General features: G+C 44.2%; 1 protein-coding gene across 1 annotated transcript in view; it reads left to right on the top strand.

Annotated features, from left to right (window-relative positions):
* CDHR3 (cadherin related family member 3) overlaps positions 1-20449 on the top strand; it is a 74300-nt gene that overhangs the window by 8384 nt on the left and 45467 nt on the right. The window contains exons 2-4 of the mRNA XM_004382607.1: positions 2461-2663; positions 11092-11257; positions 14575-14672. Coding sequence (XP_004382664.1) covers positions 2461-2663; positions 11092-11257; positions 14575-14672 — 467 coding nt within the window. The remainder of the gene's footprint in view (positions 1-2460; positions 2664-11091; positions 11258-14574; positions 14673-20449) is intronic.

Genomic DNA, 20449 nt, shown 5'->3' with positions numbered 1-20449 from the left:
CAATGTTATAAAACAACATGTGTACTTCCGTTTCATGAGAAACTATTTGTTCTGTAAGCCTTCACCTGAAGTACAATAAAAAAATAAATAAAAAAAGAATGCTATAATATTAAAGTCAATTTTAATAGATTAAAAAAATCTATTCATATTTCCATCACCCTAAACATCAGCTGTTTTGATATTGCTGAGTCCTTGCACAGTCCTTGTCCATAAAACTTGATAATTCTGTGAGCAAAAATAACTTATGCATAATGTATTTTAGTCTCTAATTCAAATGACTTTAGATTTCTGGAATTTTGTATCAATAATGTGCTTATTTCAATTTTTTCTACATTTCTATTTACTCTGCTGGCCCTCCCCGATTCTCAAATTGAAATAAAAACATCCTTTTACAAAACCCAACATTTTCCATTGTTTGTTTCTAGAAATTTTACATCTTTTAGTAGGACAGACCATTCTACTGTCCCCCCACACCCCTGTGCCTCCTCCCATCCAAGGGTTTTTTCCCCACTGGCTGGCAGTGGCCAGGATTGGGAAGCTGTAGTAGGTGGTAGCAGAAGTCTGCAAGTCCTGTGGCTTGGAATGTGAGTATCTCAAAGTGCGCTGACACTTACCTATGCCCCTCAAAAATGAACATGCTCCCAATCAGGGGGAGAGAGGCAAGTAAACACATACCATAGTACAACGTAAAGAGATCTAAACTGGAAATATGCGAAATGTTCCAGAGTGACAAAGGAGGCAGTGATCAACTTTGTTTGGGATAATAGTTAGGAAATTTAGAAGATTCCTTCAATAGGTGTTTGGGCAAGTGGAACACAGGAAGGAAGGGTGTTCTAAGTAGAATGAACAGCATGTGTGAAGACATGGAGATAATGCAGCCTTTATATATGACCTAGTTTAAATCTTGGCTTTGTGATTTGTTAATTGTGTGTCTCTAAGTTTAGTCTTCTCATCTGTAAAGTGATAACATTAATACCTGTCTCAGGGGTTGTTTTGAGGAGCACATGAGATAAAGGATTTAACGTTGTGTACCACTTGGAACACTGGATGTTTTGAATAAATGGTAACTATTATTATGGAGGTATGAAAGACCATGGACTGTTGCTCTCCTCTGTACTGGAAAAGTCACCCAGAGTGTCATGGAGAACTTAGAATGGTCCCAAGGCTTTCCTAGAGGAAACATGTTTTCTCTTAAATTATAAAATTCCCTGTCTGTACAGAATGGATAAGAAAACAGGATCCATCAATATGCTATCTACAAGAGACACGCCTTAGAAACAAAGATGTGAATTTATTAAAAGTCAAAAAAAAAAAAAAATCAAGCTAACAACTACCAAAAAAGAGCAGGAGTGGCAATACTAATCTCAGATAAAATAGACTTTAAAACAAAATCCACCATAAAAGACAAAGAAGGACACTATATAATGATTAAGGGGATGATCCATCATGAAGACATAACCATAATAAACATCTATGCACCGATCACAGGGCTCCAAAATACATAAAACAAACTCTAACAACACTGAAAAGAGAAATTGACAGTTCCACAATAATAGTAGGAGACTTCAACACACCACTCTCAGTAAACGACAGAAAAAAAAAGAAAAAATTCCCTGTCTGTATTGTAGCCCAAGGCAACTCACATGCCCTCCCTGAGCCTCTCATTTCCTCCTCTGTGAAATGAGAGTTCACCTGTCAACCAAGAAGTACAGGTTGACCCTCTACATGATAACCACAAAACCAAAAAAACCAAACCTGTTGCTGTCGAGTCGATTCTGACACATAGCGACCCTATAGGACAGAGTAGAACTGCCCCATAGTGTTTCCAAGGAGCACCTGGTGGATTTGAACTGCTGACCTTTTGGTTAGCAGCTGAGTGCCTAACCACTATGCCACCAGAGCTCCTCATGATGCCCATAGCATCCACTATTAGCAAATCATTGTCGTTGAGATTACTAATGGAGTGAGGAGATCTACCAAGATTTTGGGGCTTTCCAGTCATGCACACTCAATTGTCAGATGAACTTGTGAGTAAAGTACTCATACAGAGAAGGAAAATAAACTCTTGTAAGCTACCAGGCTCTTGTAAGAGAAGATGTCATTACCAGACTGGGGTCTTCAAGTGGGTGTCTGTCTCCTAGGGCATCTTGTTTCTCTTTCCCTGCCTCTCCCCAAAGGCTGGGAGAAAAGAGGAGGGAAGCAGGGGGGCAAGAGAAAAGCAGCAGCTTTACTTACCGAATTACAGAAGCGGATTACATGGTTGCTTGGTGGTGGCTGTTCTCTTGGCTCCCAGAAGATCTTGCATTCTCATTTCCACCACTTGGCAAGAGTGTTTGTCTTTGGGAAGTGACTAGGTCACGTCATTGCTCCGAGCCACGTACTGCAGCCACAGACTGTTTAGTCCCAGTCCCCAGTAAAAGGCTTTGTGTTCATGTCATTTTGCATGCTTTTGAAATCCAGAGAGAGAGGCGCTGCACTTAATCCACTTACCAGCTACAAGCAACGTGGCAGAGAATTCTCCACCAGAGACTGCAGTACACAGGTTTGCCGTGAATTTATCAGCATCACTGTCACCTGTGATTCCAGGCTTTCCCCTGATAATCAACTCGAGTCCTCTCACTGAGGCCTTCAAGGTGAATGGGCTGTCAGACACCGACTTTGAGGTGAGCAGCAGCGTCTTACTCTGCGTGAGAGCTGTCAGCACACAGGTGCTCCTGCACACGGGTAGATGGGATTATTTCCTCCTCTTTCCTCAGGTTTCTCTCTCCTATTTTAAGATCCAGAAGTCCTGCTTGGGACATCCTAGAGCCCTCTCTGCTAGGTGTCCCTGTAGCCTTTAGACCCTTTTTCTCCACTTAACCCAGTGCAACTGAACATTATGCTCATTTTTTGACAAATAGAAGACCCAAGACATCAGGTGTTAGGTGTGCATATGGTAACTACATTATTTGGTGGGATAGTTTGGGTACTGATGTCTTTGAAAGCCAGGCTCTGATGAACTATGATTCTACTTTTCTACAATTCTGTGATTTTTTTTAGAAGATCAAAGAGAAAACTTATTTAATATGGACGACACACACCCTTAATAAAAAATAGAAATCTGAATGTCCAGCCTTACCATGTGACTGTTTCCTATTAGTTGATTTAGGCCTGATCACTCACATTCAAGAGCCATGCCACTGCTGCTCTATTTTTAGTTTGTCATTTGAGTCTTTTTCAAAGTTGACATGCCCCTTAGGCATGACAAATCTGCTTATTGCATGGCTAGCTCTTTTCCACTGATAACCTGAGATTTTCTAAGGATCTCTTTAGGGGCCAGGTGTCAGAACCTACCAATACTTTAGCACCCCCCACTCCACCCCTTTCCTCTGCTGATATAGGAACCTCCTGCAATTATCATCAGCCCTGCCACTGGTCCTGCCCACCATTCCCTGGGGATCTTGAGGGACCCAGTGGGACCAGGCCTGCTTGGCCTAGGTTCTGTTGCTTCCCTGACGTAAGTACTGTTGTTGTTGTTAGGTGCCATTAAGTCAGTTCTAACTCATAGTGACCCTATGTACAACAGATTGAAACACTGCCCGGTCCTGTGCCCTCCTCACAATCTTTGCTATATTTGAGCCCATTATTGCAGCCACTGTGTTAATCCATCTCATCGAGGGTCTTCCTCTTTTTTGCTGACCCTCTACCTTACCAAGCATGATGTCCTTCTCCAGGGACTGGTCCCTCTGGATAACATGTCCAAAATACGTGAGATGAAGTCTCGCCATCCTAGCTTCTAATGCTGTACTTCTTCCAAGACAAATTTGTTCGTTCTTCTGGCAGTTCATGGTATATTCAAAATTTTTCACCGACACCATAATTCAAAAGCATAATTCTTCTTTGGTCTTCCTTATTCATTGTGCAGCTTTCACATGCATATGAGGCAATTGAAAATACCATGGCTTGGGTCAGGCACACCTTAGTACTCAAAATGACATCTTTGCTTTTTAACACTTTGAAGAGGTCTTTTGCAGCAGGTTTGCCCAATGCAATACATCGTTTGATTTCTTGACTGCTGTTTCTATGGGCGTTGATTGTGGATCCAAGTAAAATGAAATCCTTTACAACTTCAATATTTCTCCATTTATAATGATGTTGCTTATTGGTCCAGTTGTAAGGACTTTTGTTTGCTTTATGTTGAGGTGTAATCCATACTGAAGGCTGTGGTCTTTGATCTTCATCAGTAAGTGCTTCAAGTCTTCATTTTCAGCAAGCAAGGTTGTGTTATCTACATATTGCAGGTTGTTAGCGAGTCTTCCTCCAATCCTGATGCTCCAGTCTTCTTCATATAGTCCAGCTTCTCAGATTGTTTGCTTAGCATCCAAAGACCAAAACCAAACCTTTTGCTGTTGAGTTGATTCTGACTCATAGCGACCCTCTAGGACAGAGTAGAACTGCCCCCATAGCGTTTCCAAAGAACTGCTGGTAGATTCGAACCGCCAACCTTTTGTTTAGCAGCTGAAGTCTTAACCACTGTGCCACCAGGGCGCCTTGCATACAGATTGAATAAGTATGATGAAAGGACACAACCCTGACACACACCTTTCTTGATTTTAAACCATGCAGTAGTCCCTTGTTCTGTTTGAATGACTGCCTCTTCGTACGTGCTAGGAGTTCTCAAATCTGGCCGATCTTCACAACCTCCGGGAAATCTTTCCAAAAGTGCAAACATCTGGGTCCCATAGCAGACCTGCAAAAACCAGGAGTTGAGGGTCAGAGCTCAGGCATTTGGACTTCTCATTTCCTAACCCCCCACCCCTCCACCCCTAGGGCTGGGCCTTCTGGTATGTAAAGAGTGCAAATTCAGCCAGTCTTCACCTCAGCATCTGGTTTACATTCCCAGGCCCTAGATGCTGGACCTGTGACTCAGCTGCCCTGTCTATCTGCTCTGTTAACATCTAGCTTATGTTTAACAGCTGCTGCGTGTGGGTTCCTATAAGCTTTGCCAATTGCTTACACTTATGTAGCACTTAATATATGCTGGACACTGTTGAGAGTGCTTTACATGCATTTACTCTTTTAATCTTCAAAACAGACCAATGACTGTGTTGTATTATTACCTCCTTTTCACAGATGGGGAAAATGAGGCCCAGAGAAGTGAAGTCACTTGCCCTGGGTTGCACAGCTAATAGGTGGCTAACTTGAGGTTGGAACCCAGGCAGTCAAGCTCATTCTTTTTTTTTTTTTACAAGTTCATTGGAATATAATTCACATATCATAAAATTCATCCTTTTAAAGTGTATAATTCAGTGGTTTTTAGTATATTCACAGAGTTGTGCAACTATCTCATTTTAGAGCATTTTCACCATCCTAAAATGAAACCCCATACCCACTAGCAGTCATTTCCCATTTTCCTCTCCTCCCAGCCCTGGCAACCACTAATTTGCATTCCATCTCTATGGATTTGCCTCTTCTGGACATTTCATATAAATGGAGTCATACAATATAAAAATGGTGTGGGGGGCAGGGGCGTCTCCTTCACAAGGGGGAAGGAGAATCAAGATCAACAGCCCAAGGCTGATTCCTATGAAGCGGAGGTCAGACACACCTCCATCCTTCAACCTTTTTACCAATTCTGACACCAATCCTCCCTCCCACAGCACTCTCTACTTCTCTTCTGGGTTTGACAATTTGTTGCAATGGCCACACAGAACTCACAGACAATATTTAGGATTATGGAGTTTATTAGGGAATAACAGCTTACAATTCAGGTTCAGGAATGCTCAGGATACAGTCTTTCCATCAGGACAGGCTCTTCTCAGCCCTGCTCCAGCAAATGTTACAAAGCTCTTTTAACTGCTGATTAGTGTCCGTAAGGTGCTCAGCTCTCTTGCTGGAAGCACACAACTCTGCCAGGAAGCCTCCTGCCTCAGCTCTCTCGCTCCGTAGGTTGGTGAGCCTAGCTCCAACAAGTGCCTGGAGGCACCCCACACTGCCAGCAAGCCTCCTGCCCAAAGGCACTCAGCTTTCTCACTCCCTGGGCCAAGAAGCCCACTGGGCTGTCTCCTGCCACTCTCCTGTTTCTGCTGCCACCGCTTCTCACCATCTCTTGCCATCTCACGTGTTGCAGCTCTGTCTCTGTCTCCTGGATCTAGGAGGTTCTTGGCTCAGGGATCCTGGGTCCAAAGGATGTGCTTCTCTCTTGGTTCTTCTTTCTTGGTGTTGGTGAGCTCCTCCCTTCCTGCCTCTGGGATGGCTCATTTTAAGCGCAGTGGGATGGCAAAACTGACCAATCCCCCGGTTAGGGTTCCACATACCTTATTTGCATGGTTCCACCCCCACAAGGGTGTCATGCACCTTATTCACATTATTAGCAAGCTATCCAATCCCCTTGATGGGCTACAAGTACCTAATTTGCATAGTCTCACCCAGTCATTTGGTGGGAGTTACGAAGACTATGGCTAGAAGGGCCATATTCAGTAATTCACTGCACTGTATTAAAATATGTGGTCTTTTGTGACTGCCTTGTTTTCACTTAGCATAGTGTTTTCAAGGACCACTCATGTTGCAGCACGCACTGATACTTCATTCCTTTTTATGGCTGAATGATATTCCATTTTATGGATATACTGCATGTTGTTTATCCAGTCATCTGTTGGGTTGTTTCTACTTGAGAGCTCTCATTGTTAACCTCTATGATCTATTGCCTCTAATGATGGTCATGATGATAATGATGCTGCATCAAATTTGCATAAAGGTTCTAAAGAATGTTCATATACCTGATCTCTTGGTTGTTTCAACTGATCCTGGTATTATTATCTTAACATTTTTATTCATATTTTTAGAAATAAGAGAAATTGAGAGACAGCAAGGGTAACTGATTTGTCAAAGACAAGATTTGTCAAGGATGAAATAAGAACTTAGCTCAGGTCTTCTGACTCCAGCTCACAGCCTCTCTCCCCTGTATGGCCATGTGCACCTATGGCTTTTTTGGTGAGCCCCAAATCCTTTTTTATAGGACTTGCCCTTCCAACATTCCATATGATTCAAGCAGGGCTTTCAATCAAAGAAGAATTTCCTCCTTAACAACTGCTGTGTGTCTGTTCCTCTAAGCCTTGCCAATTGCTTACAACTATATAGCACTTAGTATATGCTGGATCCCTGGTGGTACAGTGGTTAAGAGCTTGGCTGCTAACCAAAAAGTCAGTGGTTTGAATCCACCAGCTGATCCTTGGAAAACCTATGGGGCAGTTCTGCTCCATCCTATAGGGTTGCTATGAGTCGAAATGGACTTGACAGCATGGGTTTGGTTTTGTTTTGGTTTAGTATATGCCGGAAGAATTCCCTTCTGTTCCTGATCCCCGTTGTTATTGCTGTGTGCCGTTGAGTTGATTCTGACTCATAGTGACCCTGTATGACAGAGTAGAGCTGCCCCATAGGGTTCTCCAGGCTGTAATCTTTACAGGAGCAGATTGCCAAGTCTTTCTTCCTACAGAGCTGCTGGTGGGTTCAAACTGCCAACCTTTTGGTTAGCAGCTAGACACTTAACTGTTGTGCCACCAGGGCTCCTTCCTGATCCCTAGAAATGGCAAATTTTTTAGTCCCTCAGTGTAATCTAGGCTCAACAGTTCAGTGCAGCTGCCTAGACCCTGTCTTGGTATTAGGATAGGCCATATGTTCACAAGTCCTGCAGCTGTTCTTAAGCATGAGTCATCTTTCCCTAGAAATTACCCGACATTATCAACCATCCCCTCCAACAAAATCCTATTCTTCAGCCCAAACTGCTTACAAGAACCATCCTGCCATCTTTAGATCATGGCAGAGCCTGGCCTCTCCTTGGGTAACCTTGGCACCCTGGAGGATGACGAGTCCAGTGATGAGGTTATTGGGTTTCTGGCTCAGAGATCTCATCACTGTTGGCCTCAGACTCAGTCATGCAGGGCTTTCTGAGGGTGAACTCCAAATCATGCCAGAGGCCAGGCCTCCCTGCTTTGGTACACAGTGCTGAAGACTCCTAGGGAGTAAGAAGCAGTAATGATAATAACAATAATAACAACTCACACTTATGGAGTACTTACCATGGCCAACCACTCCCCTAGACGTTTGATATGAATTTACTCATTTCATACTCACAACAATGCTATGAATTGGTGTACTGCTATTATATGCATATTAAAGGTGGTAAACCGAGGCACAGAGAGGTTGAGTGACTTGCTCAGGTTCACACAGCTAGAAGGTGGTGGAATGGCAATTTGAGATCAGGCAGGCTGGTCCCAGACCCTTGCTCATAACTCCCACACTGGGCTGGCTTCTATTACGCAGCAAGAGAGAAGCCAGAGCCTCATTCGGCCACCTGTGGCTGATTATTGGTCAAGGGTTTTTTTTCCTGGAGCAGCACCAAGAAGGATTGCTCTGAGAAGCCAGGGAGGAATGACTGCTGAGCTGTAGTTCCACAGCTGTGAAGACAGGCCTGTGACCACAAGCTCTCCAAGGTCCCCTGGAGGCGTGCATCCTCTTCCTTTGATCTGTCCTCTCTGAGCCTGGCTTCCCTCCTTTCCCACCTCCTATCTGGAGCACTGTGGACCCTGGCTTGCCGGTTTTGCCAATTGTCTCTCACCTTGCCCGGCTGTCCATTTGCTCAGCCTTGTCCAGAACGACCTCAAACTCAACATGCAGAAAACCAACCTTACTGTCTTTCACCAAAATTCAGAGTGTGGGCTCTGCAGTCTGATGGCTGGCAACCAAACTGACACACCACCCCTCCAGCTCTAGGTTCCTTATATGGGAAATGGGGAGATATCTACCAGCCGACGGTGGTTGTGATGATTGAACGAAATACTCCAGCAGATGGCTTGGCAAGAGCCTGGCCCATAGTAAACATTTAATAAATCATGTGGTAACAACAACAACAATAATTTTTTCCATTTATGTTGATAGGAGAACAATTCCTTTGGTTTCAAGATATAACATTTCAGATCCTTTTAAACTGTTTTATTTCCTTCCTCCAGGAGCCCTGGTGGTGCAACAGTTAAATGCTCGACTGCTAACAAATGTTGGCAGTTTGAATCCACCCAGCAGCTCCGCGGAAGAAAGATCAGGCGATCTGTGTCTGTAAAGATTACAGCCAAGAAAACTCAATGGGGCAGTTACATGGGGTTGTTATAAGTCAGAATCAACTAGATGGCAACGAGTTTTTTGTTTGATTTTAGTGTGTTAGAGCTAGTTCCCAGGGAGAAGGGACCGGCAATAGGTGATAAAGGATCTATTCAAGCTTGGGGTTCAGGAGAGGGCTTCAGGCTTAGCAGGCAACTATAAATCAGGAAACAGAATAAATCATCATGACTGAGGAGACTTCTCTGGTGGACACACTTTCATTACGTGTTTTTTGGCCACCTAATAATGATAGGCAGTTCCACTCTGTCCTATAGAGTCACTGTGAGTCCGAATCAACTCGACAGCCACGGGTTGTTGTTGTTTTGTTGTAATAATGATAAAAGTCAGCATTTGCCGAGTGCTTGCTCAGTGTCAGTGTTGTAATCACTTCTCATGGATTAGCTCATTTAATCCTCACGACAACCCCTATAAAGTAGGTGCTATTGCTATCCCCACTTACAGATAGGAAAACGGAGGCATGGAAAGGCTAAGTAATGGGAAGGCTGAGCTTTGAAGCCAGGTGGCCTGGCTGTTGCATTTGTGGTCCAACCCCTATGTGGTGCTGCCTCTCACCAACCACGTGCCAAGCACAGGGTCAAGTCACCTGCATTCCCGTGGATACCAGGCTGATCTGCTCAGTAGTGGGAACAAGACTGTTTCCTTTTCTCTCTCAGCCCTTCACCTGTTGTACATTCTCCCTCCGGTGCACACACTCATTCCACATCTCCCTTCTCTTAACCAATCTAGATCTTCCAAAGTGAAACACAGTACCCACCACCTCCTCCATGAAGCCTCTCACAATGGTCTTTTCTCCCCCTGCTTTTCCATAGAACCCTGGTCTAGCTCTTCATTATGACACCTTGTATGAACTTCAGCTGTTTAACTAGGACAAGAATTATTTCCCTGGTTGTAGTCATGTGGAAACAAAATGAGAGAAAGGAGAAGCGACTTTCCCAAGGCCACACAGAAGTTCAGTGGAGGAAATGGGATCAGAGCCAGGTGTTCTCTTCACTGCAGGACACTGAAGGGTCTCTCTTCTTGGTCCTAGTCATGTTGATAACCAAAACATTCTATCAGCATAATTAAGGACATTTATGAAATTTAATCCTTGATGTCCCAAAGGGCTCTGGGCCTTCTGGGAGTTCCGGGGGCTAAGTTGGGCTGTGCATATAGAAGTGAGAGGCTCAGAACCTGCCACCCTTTCTAAGGCTCAGGTTGGCCTCCAGTTAACCTCAGCAGGATTCTCCCGCCGTTGCTCATTGGGGTTCCTGCTAGCAACAACTCTAGATTCTGATGATGTCTCTCTGGCCCTGATTCTTGATATTTTCCCGCCTCCAACCCCCTACCCTTCAGTCACATCTCCAAAATACTTGGAGTACAGAAGACAGAAGTCCCTGACAATGGGAGAATGTGTGGAAAGGCACAAAAAAGTGAACAGTCTGTTGATGTTAGTAAATATCATTCCTCATTATGCAGATGTATCCAGTGCCTCTTCTGTTGTTTATTCTTAGATGTGGCCTTGAGAAAATTAGAATGGAATGATGAGTCAAGATATAATTTAATAGCAATCCCAGGAAAGTACAACATCCTATTCTTCAAGATGAAGAAATCCATGTAAATTCAACATAGCTAAGAGATTTGTCTAGGAGAGTACCCCGAATAGCAGTGGGTTTTTAAATTCTCAGGCTTTCCATCTCCAGTCAATCTCAGCAGGATGTCTCCTGGATATTTTTGTTTCCTGTGAAAAGCAGCACCACCTGCAGGAGTCCCTTTAGTGAAGTGTCATGAGGCTTGAGTTGGAAGGACTTCGGTAAAACAAACAGGTCCTCCAACAGGGAATGAAAGGTGGTCTTCAGGATGCTGGTTGCTTCCTTCCTACTAATATCCCTTTGCAGAATATATGTGTGCAAAACAGACCTTCTTTCACATGGTTACTAATAATTTTGCATTTGGTTTTAGGTTGTCACCACTGGGAAGGAACAACTAGATTTTGAAACAGGACCAAACATATTTGATTTGCAGATTTATGTGAAGGATGAGGTTGGTGTTACAGACCTGCAGGTCCTCACTGTCCAGGTAACAGATGTGAATGAGCCGCCTTACTTTCTAGGCAACTTGGCGAAAGGTAAGATATGCTGGGGTGTGCAAGGCAGCCCACACGGTGGCTTCAGGGAAGACCCTGGGGGACAGAGAAAAAGAGAAAGTAAATAAACAAGCAGATGTTTTCTCTGGAAAAGGCAGCTGCTTAATGAGCAGGGAACAAATGAAATGTATCCAGCCCAGCATGCCCAGTAATTCACAAAGTCTTAACATTCATGGTTTCTCTTGGTGCTTTCCCAGCCCTGTAGAAGAAACTGAGGCTCAGAGGCCTCAAGTGGATCATTCCGGAGGAACCTGTGCTGAGCCTATCACAGGCTTATCACTATATACTGCAGTCATTGACTGACTTGTTCAGGATACTTGTGTATCCAAGGTCTGCTACAGAGTAGGGACAATATAAGGTACTGGAATATAGTGTAACTTCCTACACAATTTCTCCCAAGCTCATGACTTTGAAGACAATCCATATGCTGACAACCCTTAAGTCTGTCTTTCCAGTTCAGACTTTCTCCTGAACTTTTGATTCAAATATCTAACTGCCTCACCCAACATTTCCTCCTGGATGTCTAATAGACATTGCAAGTGTAGCGTGCCTCCAGACAAAACTCTTGACTCTGCACCTCCACTCAAATCTGCTTCTCCTGTGTCTTTCTCATGTTAAAACAAAAAAAAAAAAGCCAAACCAGTTGCTGTCAAATTGACTCGTATTTGTCAGACTAGAACTGAGCTCCATAGAGTTGTCAATGGCTGATTTTTGGAAGTAGTCATCAGGCCTTCTTCCGAGGCACCTCTGGGTAGACTCAAACTGCCAAACTTTGGGTTAGCAGCTGAGCATGTTAATCCTTTGCACCACCCAGGGATTCCGTTCCTATGCTAGTCAGTGGCAACTCCATCCTTTCGGTTGCTTGGACCAAAACCTTGGAGTCATCCTTGACTCCTCTCTGTCTTTCACACTCAACATCAAATCCATTAGGAAATATTGACAGCTTCTCAACATATCCAGATTCCGACCTCTCGTCAGCATCTCTACCACTATCACCATGGTCCAAGCCACTAATCATTTCTCACCTGGATTAGTACAATGACTGGTGTGGGATTAACTTTACTCAAAGAATTTGGTCTTTGTCCTTGGTTGCTGAGAGAGATCCTGTAAAACTTTGGAATTACCCCAGCTATTGAAGTGTCTTTGATGAGACCTAATGAAGTACCTCTTGGATGGGGGCTGACCAGACCAGACCAGAAAGAAGCAGCACCTCAGGGGAGGGGAGCATAATTCAATCAGTCATGCCCCATGAGGTCCAAAGAAAGCTCTGGACTTGGAAGGTCCATGGGCCTCCCGGTTGGTGACAGACACTGATGTACATGGAAGGACAGTGCATCCCTTTTTGGGACGTAGAAGCTTCGCCTTGAGAACCCTCCTACACCTTGCCCTATGAGTCTCTTTACTTCCATCCTTTTTGCAATAACAAAATCATAATCATAAGTATAGCACTTTCTGTGAGTTCTGTGAGTCGTTCTAGTCAATTATCGATCCCAAGACACCATCACTTCTGACCACTACTCAGAAGCCAACAGGTCAGGGGTGGTGGGGTCTTGGGGACTTTCAAGTTTGTGGCTGGCATCTGAGGTCTTGTGCAGACTTGGCAGTCTGGAGTACTGTGCCCTTTAACTTGTGAGATGTGGCCTAGCTCTGGGTGGTTAGGGTCAGAGGCAGAAGGGCTGCGTGTGCAGCTGGTGTCAGAAGTGGAAAAGAACTGATAATGAATTGATTTGGATTGTTCAACATGTATTTGGTGTCAGAGAAGTGGGATTTAATTTCCACACAGCCAGCTGACTGGCCCCTCTTCAGTCTATTCTCCATGCAGCAGCCAGAGGGATTCTGTTCAAATGTCAGTGAAGTTGGGGTATTCCTCTGCTTAAAACCCTATGTGAACTTCCCAGCTCACCCACAGGGAAAGCCAGAGTCCCCAAGAGGCCTCATCGAAACTGGCAAGAACCTTCCAGCCACCATTACTCCTTTAAACTCCTGTCCCACCCTCTCCCCTCCCTGCTCTGCTCCAGTGTAGTGGCCTCCTTGCTGATCTGTGATTACCCTAGGCATGACCCTACCTCAAGGAGCCCTTGTGGCACAGTAGTTAGGTGCTTGGCTGCTAACTGAAAGGTTGGCGGTTTGAAGTCACCAGCTACTCCGTGGAAGAAAGATGTGGCAGTCTACTTTCATGATGATTACCGCCTTGGAAACCCTATGGGCAGTTCTACTCTGTCCCATAGGGTTGCTATGAGTCGGAATCAACTCAACGGCAATGGGTTAACGGGACCCTGCCTCAGTATTTTTACACTTGCTGTTTCCTCTGACTCTTCCCCAGATATACCCATGGCTCTTCCTCATTTCCTTAAGGATCTCAACTCAAGTGTTCCCTCCTCAGACAACCTTCCCTAACTACTCAATTTGAAATTGTAACCCATCCCCCATCCCACAACACCCCTTGATTTTTCTCCATAACAGTTCTCACTAATACACAGACATTTTACTCATTTATTTTATTGTCTGTATCCGCCCACTAGAATGCAAGTTCCATGAGAGCAGGGTTTTGTCTGTTTTGGGAACTACTGCATCCCAGTGTGTAGATCAGTATTTGGCAGATAGTGAGAATTCAGTAAATATTTCTTTGAATGAAAGCATGAAAAACAAACAAACAATTGCCTTCAATTCCGGCTCATGGCAACCCCGTGTATGCCAGAGTAGAACTGTGCTCCATAGCATTTTCAATGTCTGATTTTTTAGAAGTAGGTCACCAGGACTTTCTTCCAAGGCACCTCTGGGTGAACTTGAACTTCCAGCTTTTCAGTTAGCAGCCAAGCACATTAACTGTTTGTGTCACCTGGGTACTTCTGTTCCACTATAAGCCCTCTCATTTCGACCAACTAATTTCTGCTGAGATCTAAGTACACTTTAAGGTCACCTTAGGAGGAATTTGCACACTACAGTGAACCTGGAACATGGCCCAGCCTCACACCGGAGGCTCTTCTCTGTGGTTGCTTCCCAACTCTCTTCCCTTATCACCTCCCTCTCCCCCTCAACCCCTCAGACACAGTACCCAGATCATCTCTCAACAGAGGAAATAAATGAAGACTTGATACCACCTTGGCCAACCCTAGTACTTTATTAATCCCATAAGTTGGCCAGTGGTCTTTCTCATGACCTGTATTGTTGCTTCCCTCTTTCCCACAATGCCAATATCCTTGACTGCCTTTGGATGTGTACAGCTGCCTCAGTGTTGGATTTCCCCATTTGCTTCATCTAATAAAATGTTTCCTATTCCACTTTGGACACTGCTATAGGTTTAGAGCTCTACATAGCAGAAGGAGCAAACCCAGGATTCATTTACCAGGTTGAGGCCTTTGATCCAGAAGACACAAGCCGAAACATACCCCTCAGTGTAAGTCTCCTTGTTAAACTGAAGAGATACTTGCCTAGGTTGGCTTTGACGTGGGTGTCACAGCAGTGTGGGCCTGAGCAAGTGGAAATGGGGGAAATATGCTGTCCACTTCCAAAGCATAGAGTAGAGGAAATGGCTGGAACAGGTAAAGGGACTTTGGAGCCAGACACCTTAGACTGGATTCGTAGCTGTGTGGTCTCAGACAAGTTCTTAATCTCTCTAATCTTCAGTTTCTTAATCTGTAAAATGGGAATAATAATAGCACCGACCCCAGTAGAGGGATTGTGAGTATTAAATAGATAATGCATGTAAAACCACTTAGCACAGTGCCTGGCATATCAAAACTGCTCAATATTTTGTTGATCGAAGCTAATAAAAATCCACTTATATTTATTTTAAAAGCAAGCATAAATGTACTTGAGTTGGAACAACAGTTCAGGTTCAGTGAAAATTTACTGAAGGTGTGGACGGCAAGGACCACATCCTCTTCAAGAGTGAAAGACAAGCTGCTTAGAACCAAGTTAAAAAAAAAAAAAAAAAGTCCCAGGAATTTCAGGCCATAGAGAAGGAAACTGGGTCCTGTAGAGTTGCTTCCTGGTTCAGTCTGAGAGAGATGATTTTGCTTCTCTCCCTTTCTAACCAGTTTCATTAATGGAGCTAACGAGGGGCTTCTGTCTCCATTGACCCCCTAGCCTCTTAGCTTGTCCCTGGGCATGCATGTCTCAGCTCCTAGCTCGGCCCACTGGAGTGCACTCACTGCAGCTGGGCAGAGAAAGAAAGGAAGCTAATGCCTCACAACAAAACTCGAGCAGGCAACACTCCTGCAAACGCCGCCCTCTTACAGAGAATGTTTGAAATAGGACGCTCAGTGAATTGGTAACACCAGGAAACTGTTTCTACTGTTTGCTTCACGATTTGCAGCTTCAATAGCACTACTTTTTCTAACAGCAGTGAGCATTGGAATGAACTCTAGGATTAACATAGTATAGTCTACAGGGTCTGAAACAAAGCTGTTTTAAGACAACTGGACACATCTTAGAGAATAGTCTTTTTATTAGAAGATGATCCTTCTGCCCAGAAAGTCATTCCTTCAATCCTTTATTCACTCATTCATTCAAGATTCATTCGTGTCAATATTTGCATGAAGAAGTGAATGAATATGGAAACATTTATTGAGTCCCTATTGTGTACTAGGAACAATGCTTGTTGTTGTTGTTAGCTGCTATTGAGTCTGCCCCAACTCATGGTGACCTCATGCACAATGCAATGAAATACTTCCCAGTCCTGCGCCATCCCCATGGTCATTTCGGGATTGGACCGTTGTGATCCATAGGGTTTTCATTGGTTGATTTTCCGAGCTAGTTCACCAGGCCTTTCTTCCTAGTCTGTCTTAGTCTGGAAGCTCTTCCGAAACCTGTTCATCATCATAACAAAATATAAGCCTCCCATGACAGATGAGTGGTGACTGCACATAAGTTGCATTGGCCATGAATCAAACCTGGGTCTCTCACAGGGAAGGCAAGAATTCTACCTTTGAACTGCCACTGCCCCTCATAGGAACAATGCTAGATGCTTTAAATGCATACTTTTTAATAACATACTAATCATATCAGTTAGGAATGTCTTTGTCATTCCTCAGCCACAGTGGGAGAAATGAGATTTGATTTTTTCTCCAATAACAAGCAGTCCAGAGGCAGGCAGTCCAGAGCTGATGCTGCTCAGTGATGCTATCAGGAACCTGGGCTCTTCCTATCTTAACTACGCTTCCATCCAGAACATGTTAATTTTGTTCACTTTTTATTCACATCATGGTTGCAAGATGACTTGTGTACCTCCAGGCTTTCCCTGTGAGTTCCAGGCAGGAAGAAGAAAGAGGAAGAAAGCAGGAAGGGGTAAAGGATAAAGGGAGCATACCAGGGTAGTCTGTTCCTTTTCTGGGCAGAAAAACAAAAACTTTCCTGGAAGCTCTACCAGAGGACTTTTGCTTACTTCTCATTGACCAGAACTGTGTCCTATGGCTACTGTTGCTTGATGTGACCAGAGGAAAGGAGGTTCTGGATGAGGATTAGGTCTGCAACCAAAGTGTAGCACCTCACTTACATATTTAGTTCATTTCAACATTTACTGGGCATTTGCTATGTGCCAGGCACTCTGTTTGGATACAAAGATGAAGAAGGCACATTTGCCTCAGGAAGTTTACCATCTGGACGGGTGATACTCATGCACATGACAAATAATTATGATTCAGTATAATAATTGCTGTAAAGTTTGTATAAGTCACAGTGGGGGCAAAGTGGATGAAATCTCAGAGCTGAAGGAAAATAGTTATTTTTCAATCTCCATCTCTAGTATATGTTTTCAAAGTATGCAGAGGGATGAAGGTCATACTAACTAACTAACTAACCCATTGCCGTCGAGTCCATTCCAACTCATAGCAAACCTATAGGACAGAGTAGAACTGTCCCACAGAGCTTCCAAGGAGGGGTGGTGGATTCAAACTGCTGACCTTTTGGTTAGCAGCCGAGCTCTTAACCACTGTGCCACCAGGGCTCCTTTTAAGATCATAACCCCTTTAAAAACACCTCCTATAGTAGATGTTACCCTTTCAGATGACGGGGAGCAGTCCAGGTGGGGAGCAGCGGCAGCAGGCATTGCTCTTTTAAGAGAAAACATGGTGCCATCCAAAGGGGGCTGAGAGCAGCTGCTGGGCTTAGAACCTGATGGCTGAAACTGTGGCATCTGCGGTGGGTTTAGGAGTTGGGGTTCTTTCTTTTTTGGGGGGGTGCTCAAAGTTGCAGCAGAAAGTGTTAATGAAGTGTTTAATACCTGTGCTAGAACTAACAACTGCACAGAAAGTCAACAGCCAGCCTGCAGGAGCAGTGAACGTAATCTAGAAGGAACCTTTCTGAGACTAGAAAAAAAGTAATATCATCTAGGAAGTAGTATATCATGGCCTTTGTACTTAGAAATTAGATTCTGGGTGCTTCGGGGGCAGTAAATGACATGCTCTGTAACTGTAGAAGGAGGATGGGTTAATTTGCTATTGACCGAACCAGTGCTTATCAACCTTGGTTGTAAATTGAAATCATTGAGGAGTTTTAAAAAATACAGATGCTGAGGCCCCATCCCCTGAAAGTCTGAGGTACTTGGCCGGGGGTACGGCCCAGACGTCAGTATTTTAAAGTCCCTAGCTGATCTGATGTGCATCTAGGTTTGAGAACAATGGCTTTAAGATGCTGACTCCTAAACCTCACAAATCCCTCTCTTAAAGTTTTGGCTTCTGTGGCCCTGGGATGGGCCTGCGAATCTGCATATTTGCCAAATACCTTAGGTGATTCTTCTCTTCAGAAAAGCTGGGAACACTGGTTTAGGAGTGTTTCTCGGACGTTGTCCAGGTCCCTGCATAAGAACACACTTAGGATGCTTTAAAAAATGCAGATTCCTGCCTGGTGTCTTACCTGGCGGGCTCCACAAGCCACCTTGCCCAGGACAGCAGCTAGAGTTGAAGGATGAATTACACGACAGCTCTAGGGAATGTCCTGAAAGCCCAGCTCCTTTAAAATGACAAATCCTGCAACCTCATCCAGCTTAATGAAGTGAAACTATGTCACAGATCATGTAAAATAGGGGCTAATCCAGAAACCACTGATATTTGCTTCCTTCTTTAAAAATAAAAAGTTTTAAAGCATGTAGTTGTACATTGTTGAGATCAGCACCGTCCAGTAGAGCTACAATGCAAGCTGCAAATGAGTGCCACGTATGTAACATTAAATGTTCTAATAAAAAACCAAACCCGCTGTCACAGAGTCAATTCCGACTCATGGTGACCCTACAGGGGAGAGTAGGACTCCTCCATAGGGTTTTCAAGTCTGTGATCTTTACTGATGCAGATTGCCACATCTTTCTTCTAGGGAGCGGCTGGTGGGTTTGCCGCTGACATTTCAGTTAGCAGCTGAGCACTTAACTGCGTTAATAAAAAAGAAACAGTTGAAATTAATGTTAATAATATACTTTATTTAACTCAACATATCCAAAATATTATGATTTTAACATATCATGAACATAAAAATGATTACTTTATTTTTTTCATACTAAGTCTTCTAAATTGATGTGTATTTTGCACTTACAGCACATCTCCATGCAGACCAGCCACATTTTGAATGCTCAATTGTCACGTGTCCTCATGGCTAGCGGCTCCTGTATCAGACAGCACAGGCTTATAGCTAACGTTAGGTCCCTGTCCCCGTGCACCTTCTGTGTTGTGATAGGAGCAAGGCTCAGAGACATTCGTCAATTGCGGGCTCAGAGTATAAAGAAATGAAGGAGGGTCTGCCTGTGAATAATTATATTTATTGGCCTCTCTTCTTTGGGCTCCCTCCCACTCCCCCACTCTACCTCCTGAAGGAGGCTATATGAGACCGCCCCTCCTTCCGTCCAACCCCCACACTCCCTTCTTCCTCCTCTGCTTGGAAATGGCCCCGGTGACTGCAGCTGAGCCTCCTTGGAGACTCTCAGGACGTTAATCAGCGTCGAAGCTGGAGGCAAAGTGATCTAGTGCAGCAGTTCCTCCATTAAGGGGCTTTCTCTTGGCCCTTACATTAGGGAAGGACTTTTGCATAAAGTGAAACATACTTTGTCTTCAGCAGACCAGACAAAGGATTAAATTAAAAGAGCAATAACCCTGCTACTACTAGCTGAGTTACTGGGAGGGCCAACAGGGGAGTAATTCTCTCTCTGCTTCCATCTTGCTCTTGTCTGTCCTCCGGCTCCAGGAAGTCTTCCTAGGAATAAAGTGATCGTCATATTCCAAACCTGACCCTATCAAGTGTCCTGGCTGGCTGGGACTTTCCAGGTCCACTGAGCAGTCTCTTATTTCACAGGTGAGGAAGGGAACTGAGACCTTTTCTGGGCCAGGTAACTCTAGTGTGAACCGACTTCCGTTCATTCATTCTATGCTGTCTTAGTTATCTAGTGCTGCTGTAACAGAAATACCACAAGTGGATGGATTTAACCAACAGAAATTTATTTTCTCACAGTTTAGGAGGTGGGAGTCTGAATTCAGAGTGCTGGCTCTAGGGGAAGGGTTTTTCTCTCTGTCAGCTCTGGTTGGTGCTGTTGGTCCTCTGGGTGGCTTTGTGGGCATGTACTCAGTGGCTTAAACAAGCCACCACCCGACAGACAGTTTGCTGTACCATGGTGGCTTGCATGATGCTAGAAGCTATGCTGCCGGTATTTCAAATACCAGCAGGGTCACTCAAGGTGGACAGGTCTCAGTGGAGCTTCCAGAGGAAAACAGACAAAGAAGAAAGACCTGGTGGTCTACTTCTGAAGATTAGCCAATGAAAACCTAATGTATTGCAGTAGAATATTTTCTGATAGAGTTCTGAAAGATGAGCCCACTAGGCTGGAAGGCAATACGTAATGGCTGTAACAATGGACTCAAAAGTGTCAACAATCATGAAGATGGCACAGGGCCAGGCAACGTTTTGTTCTGTTGAACACAGGGTCTCCGTGAGTCAGAGCCGACCCGATGGCCACTGTTATGGATTGAATTGTGTCCCCCAAAATATGTGTTGTAAATCCTAACCCCTATACTTGTGGTTATAATCCCATTTGAGAAGGGATTTTCTTTGTTGTGTTAATGAAGCAGTATTAGTGTAGGATGTGTCTTAAGCGAATCTCTTTTGAGATAAAAAAGCAGATTAAGCAAATGAGCAGAGATGGGGGAAAGTAGATACAAAGTCAGATGAACATCGCTGAGGAACAGAAGCTGAAAA

This window comes from Trichechus manatus, unplaced genomic scaffold (genome assembly GCF_000243295.1).
Source record: "Trichechus manatus latirostris isolate Lorelei unplaced genomic scaffold, TriManLat1.0 scaffold00096, whole genome shotgun sequence".
NCBI classification, from domain to species: domain Eukaryota; kingdom Metazoa; phylum Chordata; class Mammalia; order Sirenia; family Trichechidae; genus Trichechus; species Trichechus manatus.
The sequence above is the reverse complement of the archived record's forward strand: the minus strand, read 5'-3'. Positions and strand labels throughout refer to the sequence as shown.